This window comes from Corvus brachyrhynchos, unplaced genomic scaffold (assembly GCF_000691975.1).
Source record: "Corvus brachyrhynchos isolate BGI_N302 unplaced genomic scaffold, ASM69197v1 scaffold91, whole genome shotgun sequence".
Lineage (NCBI taxonomy): Eukaryota > Metazoa > Chordata > Aves > Passeriformes > Corvidae > Corvus > Corvus brachyrhynchos.
The window spans coordinates 3,533,053-3,548,578 of record NW_008236442.1 but is presented as its reverse complement, the minus strand read 5'-3'; the positions used below and the strand labels follow the sequence as shown (position 1 = coordinate 3,548,578).

At 45.9% G+C, this 15,526-nt stretch overlaps 2 protein-coding genes across 13 annotated transcripts in view; one reads left to right on the top strand and one right to left on the bottom strand.

Annotated features, from left to right (window-relative positions):
- LOC103624386 (2-epi-5-epi-valiolone synthase-like) overlaps positions 1–9,347 on the top strand; it is an 11,110-nt gene extending 1,763 nt beyond the window's left edge. Inside the window, exons 2-5 of the mRNA XM_017747226.1 lie at positions 895–1,528; positions 3,158–3,391; positions 4,061–4,234; positions 4,854–9,347. Of these exons, the coding sequence (XP_017602715.1) occupies positions 895–1,528; positions 3,158–3,391; positions 4,061–4,234; positions 4,854–4,976 (1,165 nt within the window). The 3' untranslated portion in view covers positions 4,977–9,347. The remainder of the gene's footprint in view (positions 1–894; positions 1,529–3,157; positions 3,392–4,060; positions 4,235–4,853) is intronic.
- A 1,612-nt stretch (positions 9,348–10,959) lies between these two features.
- MITF (melanogenesis associated transcription factor) overlaps positions 10,960–15,526 on the bottom strand; it is a 95,255-nt gene continuing 90,688 nt past the window's right edge. For all 12 annotated transcript variants that reach the window (XM_017747223.1, XM_017747220.1, XM_017747221.1 and 9 more), the window contains one exon: positions 10,960–14,985. In XM_017747223.1, the coding sequence (XP_017602712.1) occupies positions 14,584–14,985 (402 nt within the window). In that variant the 3' untranslated portion in view covers positions 10,960–14,583. The remainder of the gene's footprint in view (positions 14,986–15,526) is intronic.

Below are 15,526 nucleotides of genomic sequence, written 5' to 3'. Positions count from 1 at the left end.
TGGGCAGGTAGGAAAATCTGATTATGCAATGAGCCAGCTGCTCACTCAAAAAAAAACAAAACAAAGGCTCACAGAAACTTTCATTTTTTCCCCAACTGCAGCTCAAGAAACAGTCTTATATAAAATACATTTTGCTCTTTTCTTCTGCCTGTTTTTTTTTTCCTTTTTTGATTCCCAGCTTGTTTTTCCCCTGGCTTGCCCATCCCACAGAAGGAAGGCATTGTAGGGCTGTGTTTCTCACTGCTTTAGACAGATAATTAGTTTTGGCTTTTATCTACCCTTGAAAACTCCAGTACAGAAATGTTTCCCAACCCCCGAATAATTTTCTTTCCCTCTCCAGGAGCACTTCCTATTTCTATCACACCTGTTTCAAGGTAGAGATTCACTAATTTGACTAAAGCACTGTAGAAATACTGGTCTGAATGGAGATGAGTGGCTGTGTATAGATTGACAAGAATAAATTAACTCCTATCACCCCGATATACCATCAGAGGATGCGTCTTCCATAAATATGGAAAATTTTGTCAACCTCTTCTCTTCCCCACTCCCTTTTTGGAAGCTGAAATGATTGGGCTGGGTCTTTTTTTATGGGTTTTCAACTTCCAGCATGAAAAACATGTTCCAGCCCTTCCTGGTCCGTGTATTTTCAGTGCTATGTAGGAATTCAGACATTTAACTCTTCACTAAGACCTTGGAGAGCTTCTCCATTAATAAAATTGCTGACCCCTGACACCTGGGAGGGTGTCCCACCCTCATAGCCCCACATTTCTGCAGTGCATGGGCAAGAGACTCCACATTCTTCACCTCCCAGCTACATTCTTAAACTAGTTCAGACACGCAAAGGTCAAAATAGGAATATAGTGATTTCAAATCATGTTTTCTGATCCTTGCTAGAGGTGAGTGCATCTCCAAAGGAGGGATTTCCTGGATAATTGAAGCTCCCATCTATTTTTGCTACAAGGTGGTAGAAACATACAACATTCTGGAACCCTCTAACACCACCCTGCTCTGGGGTCACATCACTGACCCCCAGCAAATAGAGCTCACCACCGCCAGCAAGAGGAAACTGCGGCGCTTTATCGTCATAGACGAAGTTGTTGACAAACTTTATGGCTCCAAAGTCAGAGAATACTTCGAAAAGAACAACGTCCAGCACAAAATCCTCTCCCTGCCAACCACTGAAGAAACAAAATCCATGGACTTGGTCTTGAACATCTTGCACGAGGTCCAGAACTTCAGCCTCGACCGGCGAACGGAGCCCATCATCGCCATCGGCGGGGGCGTGTGCCTGGACATCGTTGGCCTGGCCGCGTCGCTCTACAGGAGACGCACCCCCTACATTCGGGTCCCCACCACCCTCCTGTCCTATGTGGATGCCAGCGTGGGGGCGAAGAATGGGGTGAACTTTCTGCAGTGTAAGAACAAGCTCGGGGGCTACACCCCGCCCGTGGCAAGTTTCCTGGATAGATCCTTCATCCAGAGCATCCCTCGGCGACACATCTCCAACGGCCTCGGGGAAATTTTAAAGGTATGAACTTTCGCAACTGCAGTTTTCAGAACTGAAATCATGCAATGGTTTGGGTTGGAAGGGACCTTTGGAGGTCATCAAATCCAATCCCTCTGCAATGAGCAGGGACACCTTTCACTAGATCAGGTTGCTCAAAGCCCCATCCAACAAGTTCTTGAGTATTTCCAGGAATGGGGCACCTACCAGTCCTGGGTTTCACCACCCCCATTGTAAAAAATTTCTTCCTCACAACTAGCCTGAATCTATCTTCTTTCAGTTCAAACCACTATCCCTTGTTCTATCACAACAGGCCCTACTAAAAAGTCTGTCCTCATCTTTCTTATAAGCCCTTTTTAAGTATTGAAAAGTAAAATGTCCCAGAGTATCCATGGCATTGTATAAACAACTTAGAGAAATCAAGGTGGGCCATCAAGGGTGCATGGGGACTTTCAACTCTCATTGAGTCTATATATATATATTTATTTTACAGCTGCTAAATTTGTTAGAACACCCCTTACACTTAGTGTCCAGTGCTAACCCTGTGGAGGAAACTCCAAAACACACAGTCAGAAGGAGACAGAGGAAAACCAGGGAAGAAAAGCCTCATCTTTTCATTGAGACTGATCCATAGCACTCTGTAATGAACTCCTGGCAGAGAATCTGAGGCTCATTTTACTGGGGATTAATAATCTGCAAGATCATTTGCACCTACCTCACTGGGTATGTCGAGTGTGCTCAATCAATCTCCTGCGAGGCAAATACTTCTAAAATTACCTGGAAAGTGCACAGTAAATGGCTTTATGTCTGGAGAGCTTTGGAAACTTTTGATAAAGCAGAGTTCAAGCTATTAAAGTGTATTAGAGATGAGTTCATCAGCAGCAATTTTCAGTGCTTGCATAGTGAGAAATCCCCAGGATATATGGAGGTTTCTGGCAGGCACTCTGAAACCCTCAGGTCACCATTCCCCACTGCATGGGGGGATAATGCCTGACTCAGAGAGGGAAAAAATATGTACTTTTAACAAGCAAATCACTTCTAAACCCTCATATTCTCTATACTGCAGTGTTTTCCCACCTTCCATTGCCTGAAGAGCAACCCCAAGGATTAAATGAGACTTGTCCTGGGATTGGCCACCACCCAGTCCCCATCCTGGGGATGGCCACCATCCAGTCTCGAGTTTCCTTTCAGGCACACAAATAACCAAAGCTCATTACAAGCCACCTGCTGGGCTATGGGAGCACACAACAAACTCCCAGCACAGGCAGAGCTGCCCAGTAGTGGGGGAACTTGCACACCAGTGTTCCCATCATCCCTGCCATTTTACCAGAGTCACACTGGGCATTTCCACGCTGCCTTTTGCACACACCTTCACTCAGCACAGCTGACAATGTGTGACACAACCAGGTCACATTCCACAGACACCTGTTAAACATACCCCAAATACATTTGTGCTAACCAGGAGCTGCGTCTACAGAGACACCTTTTCAGGTTACAGAGGTACAACTTGTCCATGTACCACATGTGCAGGTGTTTCTTTGCTAGTGTACAACATGTTATTGCTGAAACAATATCCACTGAAAACACTCAAGTTTCCAACAGCACATAAAAGTATCAATTATCCTTAATTACCTCTTCTATTCTTTGTCCCAGATGGCCCTCATGAAACACAAAGGGCTGTTTGACTTGCTCAAGAACCATGGAAAATACCTGCTGGACACCAAGTTCCAGTCCTGCAACGGCTTTGCTGACCACAGGGACGCTGCACTGCAGACTACCAGGATTGCCATCGAAACCATGCTGGAAGAGCTGGCTCCCAACCTCTGGGAGGATGATCTGGACAGACTGGTTGACTTTGGCCACCTTATTAGCCCAGAGCTGGAAATGGTGAGTGACAGACTTTATATTGCAATGTCCACTTTCAATATAAAATAAAAAAATTCAATAGGCTGCATGAAAACCTTGTGAAAAGGAGCTGAGAAACTCCAGATTTGGACGTGCTATCCCAGGTCACCCAACACACCAGCCTGGTCTTGTTGAAAAAAGGGACCCCTTCCCCTGCCTCATTTCCCCCACACCTCCACTGATTTCCAATCCAGACCTCACTCCAGTTGTTGCTTCTTACTGGGCACTTACTGAAACTCAAAGACAACCAGATTTCAGTGAAGCCACTAGAAATCACCAACATGAACTGTAACAGCACAAAGGCATGGAGACCATAGCCCATATTACTGGGGAGAAATTGCAGTTGAGGAATGAGAGGCAGACACCTACACTTTATCCAATATTCAGAGTTCATCCCTCCATCTCATGGTGTTCTTTCAGTGATTTAGATGGGAGGAGAATTAGATCCTAGATCCTTGTGGGATATTTTAGCTGCAATTAATCATGTGTAAAACGGATCATCCTAGCAACCCGTAAATCACGAGATGCCAACATCCAGCAACCGCAGTGAGTCAAATGTCGATTTTCAGGGACACTTTTAGAAAGAAACCCTACTTATTTCCTATTTGCCACCCTAAACCTTTTCTGCCACCCACCTTTGCTGTGTTCCAGAGGGTTTTGCCGTCGCTGATGCACGGGGAGGCTGTGAACATCGACATGGCATTCATGACGTACGTGGCCCACGCGCGCGGGCTCCTCGCTGCCGAGGAGAAGGAGCAGGGGAGCGCCGCAAGCACAGCGGGGGACAGCTCCGGATGCCCCTGCCCACCGGCCTCGGCGTGGCAGGTACTGCCTGAGGGACCCCAGGGAACCCCCTCAGAAGGCACTTGGCGGGCAGTGACATCCTGGGAAATGTGCTCTGTGGTTTGCAGTGGTGCATTTCTTGTGCTCTTTTTCACATCTTGATAAACCCATCAAGAGACAGGATCCGTCCTGTGTACAAGCCCCAGAATTCCATTAAGGACTGAGGTCCAATTAATTGCATTATGATTAACCAATTCACCTTGCAAAGGTAAATGCAGTGATCTGGCAGACAAATCAGCAAGGGCAAAAGAGAAAAACAATTCCTTTGCCATACCAGAAAAGATTTGTGAAATAGTCCTTGGCAAAAGAAATTTAATATATTAGTGTGCCTAGAACTAATACCTGCAAACTAAATAATATCTGTTCAATATCTGGGATGAAATACTCGTAAGATTTAGAAATAAAAGCCAACCAACCCCTAACACAGAAGCAGGTTGTGGTCTCTGGCATCTGTTTCCTTTTCACACTACTTCCACGAAGCTCAGTCTCTACACACAAGGCAACAGGCTCCCACAAGCTGGAGGGGCTCTGCCACAGTCAGTGTGTGCAGGCAAGAAGAGCTCCTCTGGATGTCCTATTAACTACAACTCTTATTTTCCAGAGATATTCAATGACACCAGTGAAGAGACCCTGGAGAGAGCATACAAGCTGTGGGTCAGGGACTGCAAGACTGTGCTGGAGGAAGAGCTGCAAGCCCAAGGTGGTGGTCCTGCCCCAAGCCTGACCTATTTGCCACTGTAAGTCGGTGGGCAGAACTGAATTTTGAACAAGATAAATCCAGAACCACCCGTGAAAATGCATACACCCCAGAGCAGTGTGGGTCAAGCAGAATATTGGCATCTGACGTGATTTACCTTTTTCAATTGCTTTGTTTGAAAGGGAATCTATTATTGTTCAAGAAGTGATTGCTCACAAGTGAAACCACCAAGTGCCTGTAGTGTAGCTCATAGTAAACTATCTTCTTTCAGGGAAAGTGAGCAGGTTTATTCATTTATTTAGTTAATCCAAGCTGGGAACTGCCATGGCCCTTCCCACTGTAATGCACCATTGCTTGTGCTTGGATCCCTGACATGAGCAGGTGTAGCTGAGTCATAGACCATGGTATGGCACCATGCAAAGTTTCTATGCTGCATAAAATATTTGAGGTGGGTTGTTTCCTTCACTGGTTATTCTTTTCTTCTTGTTTTCTCTCATTCAAAAGAGAGAAAAAAAGAAGCTCATCTGCCAGCCTTTGCACTCAGTGTAAGGGAATGACACACTGATTAGAGGCACCATCACAAGTCACAGATCAGTAAATATCACTGCTGTGAAGCACGTGGGGGCCGTCTCTTGGCAGCATGGCAGCCCTTTGTCTTGGGACTCTCAGATACTGAGGACATGCTGGCAAGTCTCCTCTTGCTGCCCAAATGTATGTGGTGGTTTCACTGTGTAACCCCTGCAAGCCACCAGTGTGACAAACAGGGCACAATTTGCAGCACTGCTGCCTAAGAACAAAGTTGGCCTCCTGGCAATATTGCAGAACCCCCTGGTGTCCCCATATTTGCCACAGGGCTGCTTGTACCTGTCAGTCCCTGGCTCCTTTCCCATCTCGTCCCTTTCTGGTTAGATACTAGGCCAGCTGGGGAAAACCAAGAGAAATTAGAGAACTCCAAGCAAGTTCATAATCTTCAAGCAGCCTCAGTGTCATGTCTCAGGATCCTGGCAGACTCAGAGCAGATTATATAATGGATGTTGATGGTGAAAAATGTAAAAGTAATGCCATCCTTCTCCCTGGAGGTCCAATCAAAGGAATTGCAATCAACAAACAGCCTTTGAATTATTTACAACGTTATTTGTTTTTTCCCCTGGTGCTTACTTTTCCTACACCAGTTTGTGCTGATGTGCTGGCTTCTGTTTTGCTAAAGTAATAAAAGCTACCAAAATTGAAAAACTTTTGAAATAATGATTGCATTGCTGCCCGCAGTGTGTGCCTGAGTACATTTGCACATGCTTGAGAGACAGAAAGAGACTGCGGAAGCGAGGCATACAGCTGACATAATAAATCCCTTTTCCTCTTGAGCCTGGAGAAGATGTGCTTAAAACTATAGAGAAGGCCCTCCTCAGCCTTCTCCAGAGCAGTGCATCTCTCCAGTTTCAGGACAGGGTTTCACAGAGGTGGTACCATCTTACCAAGAAGCTTTAGAGCACATCCTCAGAGCCACAGCTTCTTAGAAATAAACCCATAATTCCCAGAGTTAAATAAGCCTGGGACTGAGGATATCAGTGAACTTGTCTCCTTTTTCCAGACCATCAAACACAGGCTCATTCAGTGGGTTTCTGACAGTAGCTACTGTGTGGGGAGAGTATCACTGCTTCTCTCAGGGATCCACCAGCACCACCAGCTTTGCTAGAACTAACGGGGACAGTGCAACAGGAGAGCAGGTGAGGGCCCATGAGTGTCTGAAGGGAGGGTCAGAGGATGGACCAGGCTCTGCTCAGCGGTGCCCAGCAATAGGACAAGAGGACAGAGGCAGAAACTGATGCACAGAAAGTTCCACCTGAACTTAAGGACGAACTTTGTTGTGCAGTGACTGAGCACTTGAACAGACTGTCCAGAGAGGGTGTGGAATCCCCTCACTGGGGATATTCCAGGACTGTCTGGACACAATCCTGTGCCCTGTGCTCTGGGATGACCCTGCTCGAGCAGGGAGGTTGGACCAGATGACCCACTGTGGTCTCTTCTAGCCAGAAACATCCTGTGACCCCAGCTCTTTAAGAGCATGAGAGAGCCCTAAGGACAGCAGTCTGAAGGGCAAAGGTGCTGAGAGTCATTTAATGTGCTTACAGTGATCACCTGGGCACACTCACACACAAATGGTCCTCCTCCTCTCCAGCAGCTGTGTGGGCCATTTTTCACACCAGATAACCTAGAAATGAATGAAGCACAACAAGGATTATCATCTGCCCAACAGTTGGTGTCCTGCAGCACAGTGTCTTATTCCCATCTACCTCTGAGGAGGAGGTACAATACCAACATCAACTTGAGTTGCTTGTTTTAAATGTCCACAGAGAGACTCTCAGGAGCCCAAAGGCATTTAGCACTCCATTTCCAGGGAAAGCCAAGGTGCAGCTTAGCAGAGTCCAGGTGAACTGAACTAAACAGAGTCACAAAACCACACATGCACATTAAAAGCCCAGCATCCAGCACCAGTGTGTTACTGGTGACAGTGACCTGGCTGTGGGTCACCTGCCAGCCATTCCCCCATGCTGGCTTTGCCTCTGCCTCCAGAAGCCAGTGGTTGTGTCTGTGACAATATATCCAAGGAGCGGCTGCACAATTAGGACTGAAAAGTGAACACATGATTATTATTATTTTTTGCCCTCCCTTCAAGCTGTGGGTGACAGAACACAATCAGCCCCTGACGAGCTTGGTTGCTTGGTAGCAGACAGGCACATTTTTAATTATATACTAAAATATGCTACAGAACATAAAACGGCTGTGTGACTAATATGTGTGTATCAAGAAAGGCACATGACAGCAGCAAAATTGCTTCAGTGTCTGATAAAAAGTGCCTCTGCCAGGCTTGTCATCAAAAGATCAAGGGAAAGGGGTGGAAAGTATTATTAATAAAACAGTGACTTTTTAAAATACCCCTCATTGTTTGAGGTGCATTTTTTTTTTTATGTCTAGCATGAATTTAATTCTTTTCCATTTATTCAGCTTTGATTTCGTTCCTGCTTTTTCAAACAGAACTATTATATTAGACCTAAAATCTTTGCTTAGTCTCTCATGACGCATTGCTCCAAAGAGAAAAGCGGAAAGTCCCAGCTGGGTCCTTGCAGTGCAGGTTCTTCATGGATTTGTTTGAATAAAACTACTTTAGTGGTCAGAGAATAAGAAATTATTTTATTATTTACAAGTGCTGAAGTAATTTCTTTTGCAACAACCTGCTCTATAAACTGCTTTTCAGCAGGGAAAAAAGAAGAGAAATATTAATAAAGTCCCTTCCAACCCAAACCAGTCTATGATTCAGTGGTTCTGGAATTGATAAAGGAATATCTAAGCAGTAATTAGTCATGCCCTGTGAACAGTAGCATTCAGTGTACTCAGTGTAAAATGGGAATCATTTTACAAGGCCAGAGGTCTTGAAGACATTAAAAGATTTTGACTAAACGTATTTAAAGTGGCTAAAGAAACAGCAACTGCCCCGTTCCTCATAAAACACAGCGCCTGCTCCCCTGCTCTGTGCCTGCCCCTCTGGAGCCGACACCTCTGGTGTGAATTACACGCTGCACTCAGAGAAAACAATCTACAAACGACTTAATTAAATCTCAACTCGCCTTGGAGCAGGATGGGTTTGCTGGGCCGTGCCGGGCACCACGGGGAGATGGTGCCGGGTCTGTGCTGGGAAGGACACAGCCCCACAAGAGTGTGCTGTTCCCCACTCTTTTAATTCAAGTCTAACTCCTGCTGCTGTCACAGGCACACAGGAGGAAAGCCAGCGGGAGCAGGGAGCTCTGGAGAGGCACTGCTGAACAGCAAGAGAGCAGGCAAAGCGTTTGAGCAAGACCAGAGCCCCCAGAACCGCGTGCCCCATCCACCAAACCCTGCCTTGAGGCAGCTTCCACAATAGGTACATCACCCCCATGGTGACATTTATATACATATTAGAGAACAATCAATATTTAGATACTTTGCATATAAATATTTTTGTGCCCTGGTCCTTCCGGCTGACCACAGCAAGCCTTCTTCTTGCCTTGCACAGCTCTTGGACAGCACTAACACAAAAGGGTCTGTCACATGAACTATCGCTTCCCTCTATGGTTCCAGAGCACAGCTCCTGTTAAGAGATTCACTCCCAAAAACTGAGCTGGAAAAGGAGCAGTTTCAAGGAAGGGTGAACCTCAGGTCACAGGCAAAGACAACAGCGTTGCTCAGAGCACACGCATTGATCTGTGAGCCAGCATCCTGTAAAGCCTCGTTGGTTTTAATAAGTCAGGAACACTTTTTCAAGCCATTCCCCTGCAATTTTAAAGAAGTGTATGTCAAAGGAGATGGAGCAAGAGTGTAGGACAACTTTCAGTGCTGGGACCACTCCCAGATGTGAGAGCAAAAGGAGCAGCACTGCTGAGCCCAGCGAGGGAGAGCAATCACCACCTGCCTCCCGGCATCGGGAGCTGCCGGGCTCCCAGGTCTCCTGGGAAGGAAAGCACAACGAGGTGACACAGTGGCAGTGTCCTGCTGTGCCACCATGCCACACAGCCGAGCCCTGCAGCGTCCCCCAGCCCGGCCACGGGGCTTCCCAGCAAAACAGACCACACCGGGCACAGCTGGACTTACTTTTAATATCCACTTTCTTACCCTGCACTGAATTTTTCAGGCTTGTCCAGCACAACTGGAAAAGATTCTAAGCAGAGCTGCCACCAACTCTTTACTGTCACAGAGCTACTGCCTACAGCCAATACCCCCATGATGGGTGTTCTGCTCCTTCTGGGTTCTCCAACACAGACAAAACTTTTAGGTGCTGCCACCCACAGCAAGAAATTCACTCCAAGCTGACCACAAGAAAAACAACTGACCAACAAAAGCAAAGTCAAAATACATCTAAGAACTCAAACTTAAAATAGAAATTATATCCTAGGCTGCTGATAAATAGACTTTTTAATGCAGTACTTCTACATTCTAATATTATGCTTAACTTCTAAAGAAATTACATTACAAAACCTGCTGGAAACACTCATGAGCTTTTACTCAAGTATTTTCTACAAAGAGGGAGTGGGGCTGTTCAGCTGTAGTCCTAGTAGAGTCAGGCATTTTTTGTTGGGTTGGTTTTTAAATTGAGCTAGTAATATTTAATTCAACTGAATTAGGTATTTTCTACTCCAAATAGGTATCAGACTTTCAAATCACAGGTCAAATTCAATACTTCTGTTTGTACTCAGGGCTCAAGCCCCCTGAGATAACACTCAGTAACCCCCAATGCTGCTGCAGCAAGGTCCACAGAGAGCGGGAACTCAATGCTGTGAGCACAGGAAGCAAAAGGCTGTTGAAGAACAAGACCAGAAGGGATGAGAGCACAGAGACAGGGAGAAATAATGAAGATGGGAAGACACAACAAGACCACAGCTGGTTCCTCACCAGCAGAAGCCAGGAGCAGCTGTTTGCATGTTGGGTGAGAGGAGGTTTGGGAGGAGTGGGCAGAGAGAGGACGGGGATCCTGCCATGCACAGGTCAGCTGGAGAAGGGGGTGAGGTGCTCCTGTGCAGGACTGCTGGGGACAGGTGACCCTGCAGGAGTGAGAGCAGGGCAAAGGGGGCAGGTACCCTGAGGCCTCACAGAGCCCATGACCTCACAGGGCAGCTGATGGGCTGCAAGGACAGGGAGGGAGGGAGGCAGGCAAATGACAAGAGCCCATGGGAGGGGACAAAGGCAATGACATTTTTCCACATCCAGCTGTTTTATTCCTTACTCTGGACCATAAGCCCTGGGTCTTTCTACCTTGGGGTGTATTTGCAAAGCCCAGGTGGGGTCTGGCTTCATTCTCCCGTGTGACTGCCACACAAACACAACTGGACAGCTCTGGTGGAACCAAGGATGCCAACCAACACCAGGTCAGGGACATGGACACATCCATGGCCAAGTCACAGACACGGAAGCACTGCAGGGACTTCAAACACACAGGAAAACAAGATCCACTCACATGGAAAACGAGTGACTTACACAGATGTATGTGAAAAACCAAATGCTTTAATCCATCTATCAAGAACAACAGTTCAAATTATTTCATTGGATACATTAATATTGATCCATAATTTACAGTGCTATGGACCATACACAAATTATTGCTGCAGTCAACAGCAGATGAATATCAACATTACAGTACCAAGCATCATAGCAAGAGGCAGTAATTAATGTCACTTTTTCAAGAAATATAGGTATTTATACTATTATCAACATCAGCTTCCCCCCCAGTGCATTTTATATCAAACAACATAAATGTAAGTGCATTATTTTGTGCTTTGTGCTTTCCTTATGTACCTTCTTTTTGCTTTTACAGGTTGTAAGAGTTAAATATTGCTTTATAGGCCAAAAGCAGTAAGGAAGAACTTCATGGTACTCTGCATGTCCCTGCCTGTTGCATGGCTTTGGCAAAGTGAGAATTGGTCAGTTCCCCACCCACCTGCTCAGGGAAGCCACTGCTGCCCAGCATCACACAAGTCACCATCACCAGAGTGGGCAACACCTTCCGTCCATCTCACTCCACTGAGCCCATGCCAAACCCTGCCTGTGACTGCTGTCTGTCCTCTGCCACCAACCCCTGCAAAATGTCACAGCCACACCCTCCACGGTGCTCAAACGGGCAAAAGCACCCCCCCATTAGCACCCACTGGGGTCTGTGTCTCCTGGAAGCGTCCCCACTGCAGTGTCACCATTTCAAGGGTGGGCACACTCAGAGGAGGGCTGTAACCTAAGGAAACATGGGGGGAAGAGTGAGCAGGGCATGGCCAGGTTCTGTTATCCCAGAAAATACAAGGTATAGAAGCACACAGCACAGCTGCTGTGGCCACAAAGACTTCTGCCAAGGAATCCAGCTCTTGATGGAATGGTTGGCCTTGAATCCTAACTCACCTCCACACAGCATGTAGCAAAAAAATCAGAAGTCATGGCTGTCAGTGAGTACCAGTGGTTTCACATAAGCTTGAAAAATATTCATATACCACAGTCTGGAGTTGAATTTCTGAATGCCCAGGGCAGGCACCAAACCAAAAGCCTCACTCAATACATTCAGTGGTTCTCAGTTACTACACTCCAGCATGCACACCCCGATTTGTTGTACCAATGCTGCAGAGCTGTCCCATTTTCTGAGGAAGGGCAACACAGCCCCATGTTACAGCTCAAACATTTTCTACAGCCCTGATTTTCCTACCTGTCACCCCAGCCAAACAGCAGCACCAGAAGCCTGCACCCCCATACTCGACTCGGAGCTATGGCACAGCTGCCTTGCTGGGAGCATTCTCTGCCACAGGACCACGGTGACCACAGCACATCCTGCAGCCTCCTGGGTCCTGCCTGGGCCAGAGCTTCTCTATCCTAGGAAAGACATATTCCCAAAAGCTGTCTGGGGTGGGGGGGAGAGGTATCATTACAACCCAACTCCAGCTCCTCCTTCAAAAACTATAAAAGAAAGAAAAAAAGCCACAACCCGGTGGTTGCATCAACGCTAACACATTGCTGGCGGCTCAAGCGGGAAGCGAGGGCCGGACACAGCCACGGGAAGAGTGACAGGAACACAGACCCCGAGTTCCACAGCTGCCACTGCAGCCCTGCTGACACTGAGCCCCCTGTGCTGGGAGCAGCGGTGCCAGGCTGGGCACACCAGGAGCAGCAGTGCCAGGCAGGGAACACCAGGAAGCCTTCCCCCGGGGAAATGGCCAGGAGAGGGCTCAGCAAGCTGCACCGTGGGAACTCCCATCACTACCCCCTGGCCACCCCATCCTACCCAGTTCACATTTGGTTTCTGAACACTATCTGCTGAGCCCAAGGTTTCCTTGGAAAGCCGGCCAAACTGGCACTCAAGTTACTCACCGTTGCACTCATCCTATGTAATTTCCAGTGTAGCACAAAGGAGAACGGGAAGCTCTGGTTTTCTACATGTAGGCACCATGCTACACCTCAGCGCCCTATACACCACCACCCTAAAGCTCTGTCTACGCCACACTTCAGTCAGTGCTAGTCGAGGAAGACTACAACTAGAGTTTAAGGCACTTCATTCTGAACGAGCTACGCCTGCCAGGCAGCTGTAGGCTGCTGTGGAGAATTCCATTCCCTCCGTCTAGCTCGGAACACCACCTGTCACCTCCATGGAACACCTAGGCTGGATATAATACAAGGAAAACTACCGTTATTGCATAGGACTACACTTGAGTAGATAATGCACCGAACTACTTTTACAACATGGTTGCATGTTAAAAATTAATAACATTGTTATCAAGTAACAGTTATTTGCAGATACAGTAATTTACTCTTTTTTTTTTTTGTTGTTTTTTTTTTCTCTTACATCAGCCCCAGTGCTGAAATAGAACACAAATTGCTCTAACGGGTATATTAACTACATAGTTATGTTTCCAAGCATATTACTACTTTTTTTCTGTATCACTAAAAATAAATATGTAAGTTCAGTTTCTCTACAGAGTTGTTTTATTACCTAATCTAAATTTTTACTCTACCTTAAATGCGTTTAAAAACATTTTCAAAGTGAGACTGTAATATACAAAATATTCTCAAAATCTCTCTTAAAACACAGAACCCTGCATAAAAGCTTCCTTTCAAGTGTTTACAAAGAACGCAGAAAACTTCCAATGAGTTTTAAAAATGTCAAAAAATCGCTGCAATATTAAGAGGCAAAAATCTTACAAATGAAATACAAATAAATTTAAAACAAAAAGTTGAGGATAACTAAGGAATCCATGCAAATCAAAAGAAACTGTACAATGCAATTTAAAAAAAATAAAGCCAATTAGATATGTACAACATAATGTGCCCAGCTGATAATATGCATCTTTTTTTTTTGTCCAAAGAGTGTATCCCAACTTACAGTGCTCCTGCTTGGTTTGCCATTGGCAAAGCCATCCATGTGTGTTACGAAACAAAATAAAAATTTAAGAGGAAAAACTTGAACCATGATCAAAAGGAAAACCCAAATCAGCTCAGAGTAAAATTTACACTCTGAGACACTCACATCTCCCTGCAGTTTCAGCAACAGCATTTTATATCAGAATCAACACAATCAGGATGTCTTAACACTTGGGTTTAGTTTGTTTTCTGAGTGAAGTCGGGTGGGTATTTTCCTAAACACTTGTCATGTAAGACCAACATTTGAGGGACACTGTATCTTTAAGGCAGCACTATTCAATTAATACAATTACAAATTGGACTTTTTGTTGTTGTTGTTTCTTTACATTCATTAACTTTACATTTTGTTTCCAAGTAAATAGGTTGCATTTACAATCCTACAATTGCCCCCTCCCCCCCAGTAGAAACAGACTCTTCATCTGTAATTCTATTGCTTTGAGTAGATTTGACCAGTTCAAAGTTCTTGGCGAATCCAGTTCACAGATTCTGTACATATGCTGTACAATATTTTGGAGGCATTGGTAGTTTAAAATAGAATATACAAGTTTCTTCACAAAAATTCTAAAAAAAATCCTATATATATAATATATACACACACGCACACACACTGATGAAGCACAAGGGGGAAAAAAAAAATCAAAAAATTCTACAAAAGGTAAATTATTTTCATCTACTGATCAAGAACCAAAGCAGTTTATGAAAGGTGTGCCAACAGATGCTAACAAGCATGGTCAGTGTCCTCCATGCTCACGCTGCTCCGCCTGCTACTCGTCTTTGACGCCCCAGGAGACACGGAGGAGAGTAGTGGGTCAGTCACTCCCACGGGGGAGAGGGTATCGTCCATCAGGATATCTTCCAGTTTGGATCCCATTTTGGCAGGAACACTGTAAGTGCCAGCTGGTTCAGTCACGTTTCCCAGGTTGTCACTGAAGGTGATGGTGCCGTCAGTGAGGTCCAGGGTGGTGGTGCAGGACAGGTCTGTGTGGTGTGACATCATGTCTTGGGTGCAGTTGTCCAGCACAGGCTCCTGTTTGATGACCCTGTTGACCATGTCAGGGGAGCAAAGGCCTGTAGATGGGACAAGGGACAGTCCATGTGCCCGGGCTTGCATCTCAAGTTCCTGTGAGGGAGAATAAAGAGCAAATGAAAAGAAAATCTGGAAGTAAAATCCCTCATCTTATGCTCGTCTTGCAGCTTCCAGTTTCCTTCTCCTGTACACATTTCCTCCCTTTCCCATAGTGACAAGTGCTTGTACCTTGCACACTCCAGCCCTGCAGATTTTCTCCAAAGGTGGGTGAACACCACCCCACACAGGCCCTTCACACTCCTCCTCAGCACCTATACCAGGAGCCAAAACCCAGCACCTCGCAGCACAGACATGATCCCCTCAGGCTTCTTCTCAAACCAGTGCCAGGATAGGCAGGTTTGGCATCAGGTAGAGTGAGGAAAACATTTAAAAATAGGGGAAAAAAACGAAATAGCAGAAGCATGTGTTTAGTACTTTTTAAAAAGTCGTATGTGAAGGCACAGCATGTCTACATGATCCTTGTCAATCCCCACTGACACAGGAGGGGACATTTCTCACTCTTCAAGTCTGGCAGAGCTGGAAGAGGTCAATCAAAACTGAGCAACAACACTATTCCTGTGCAGAAAAAGTACAA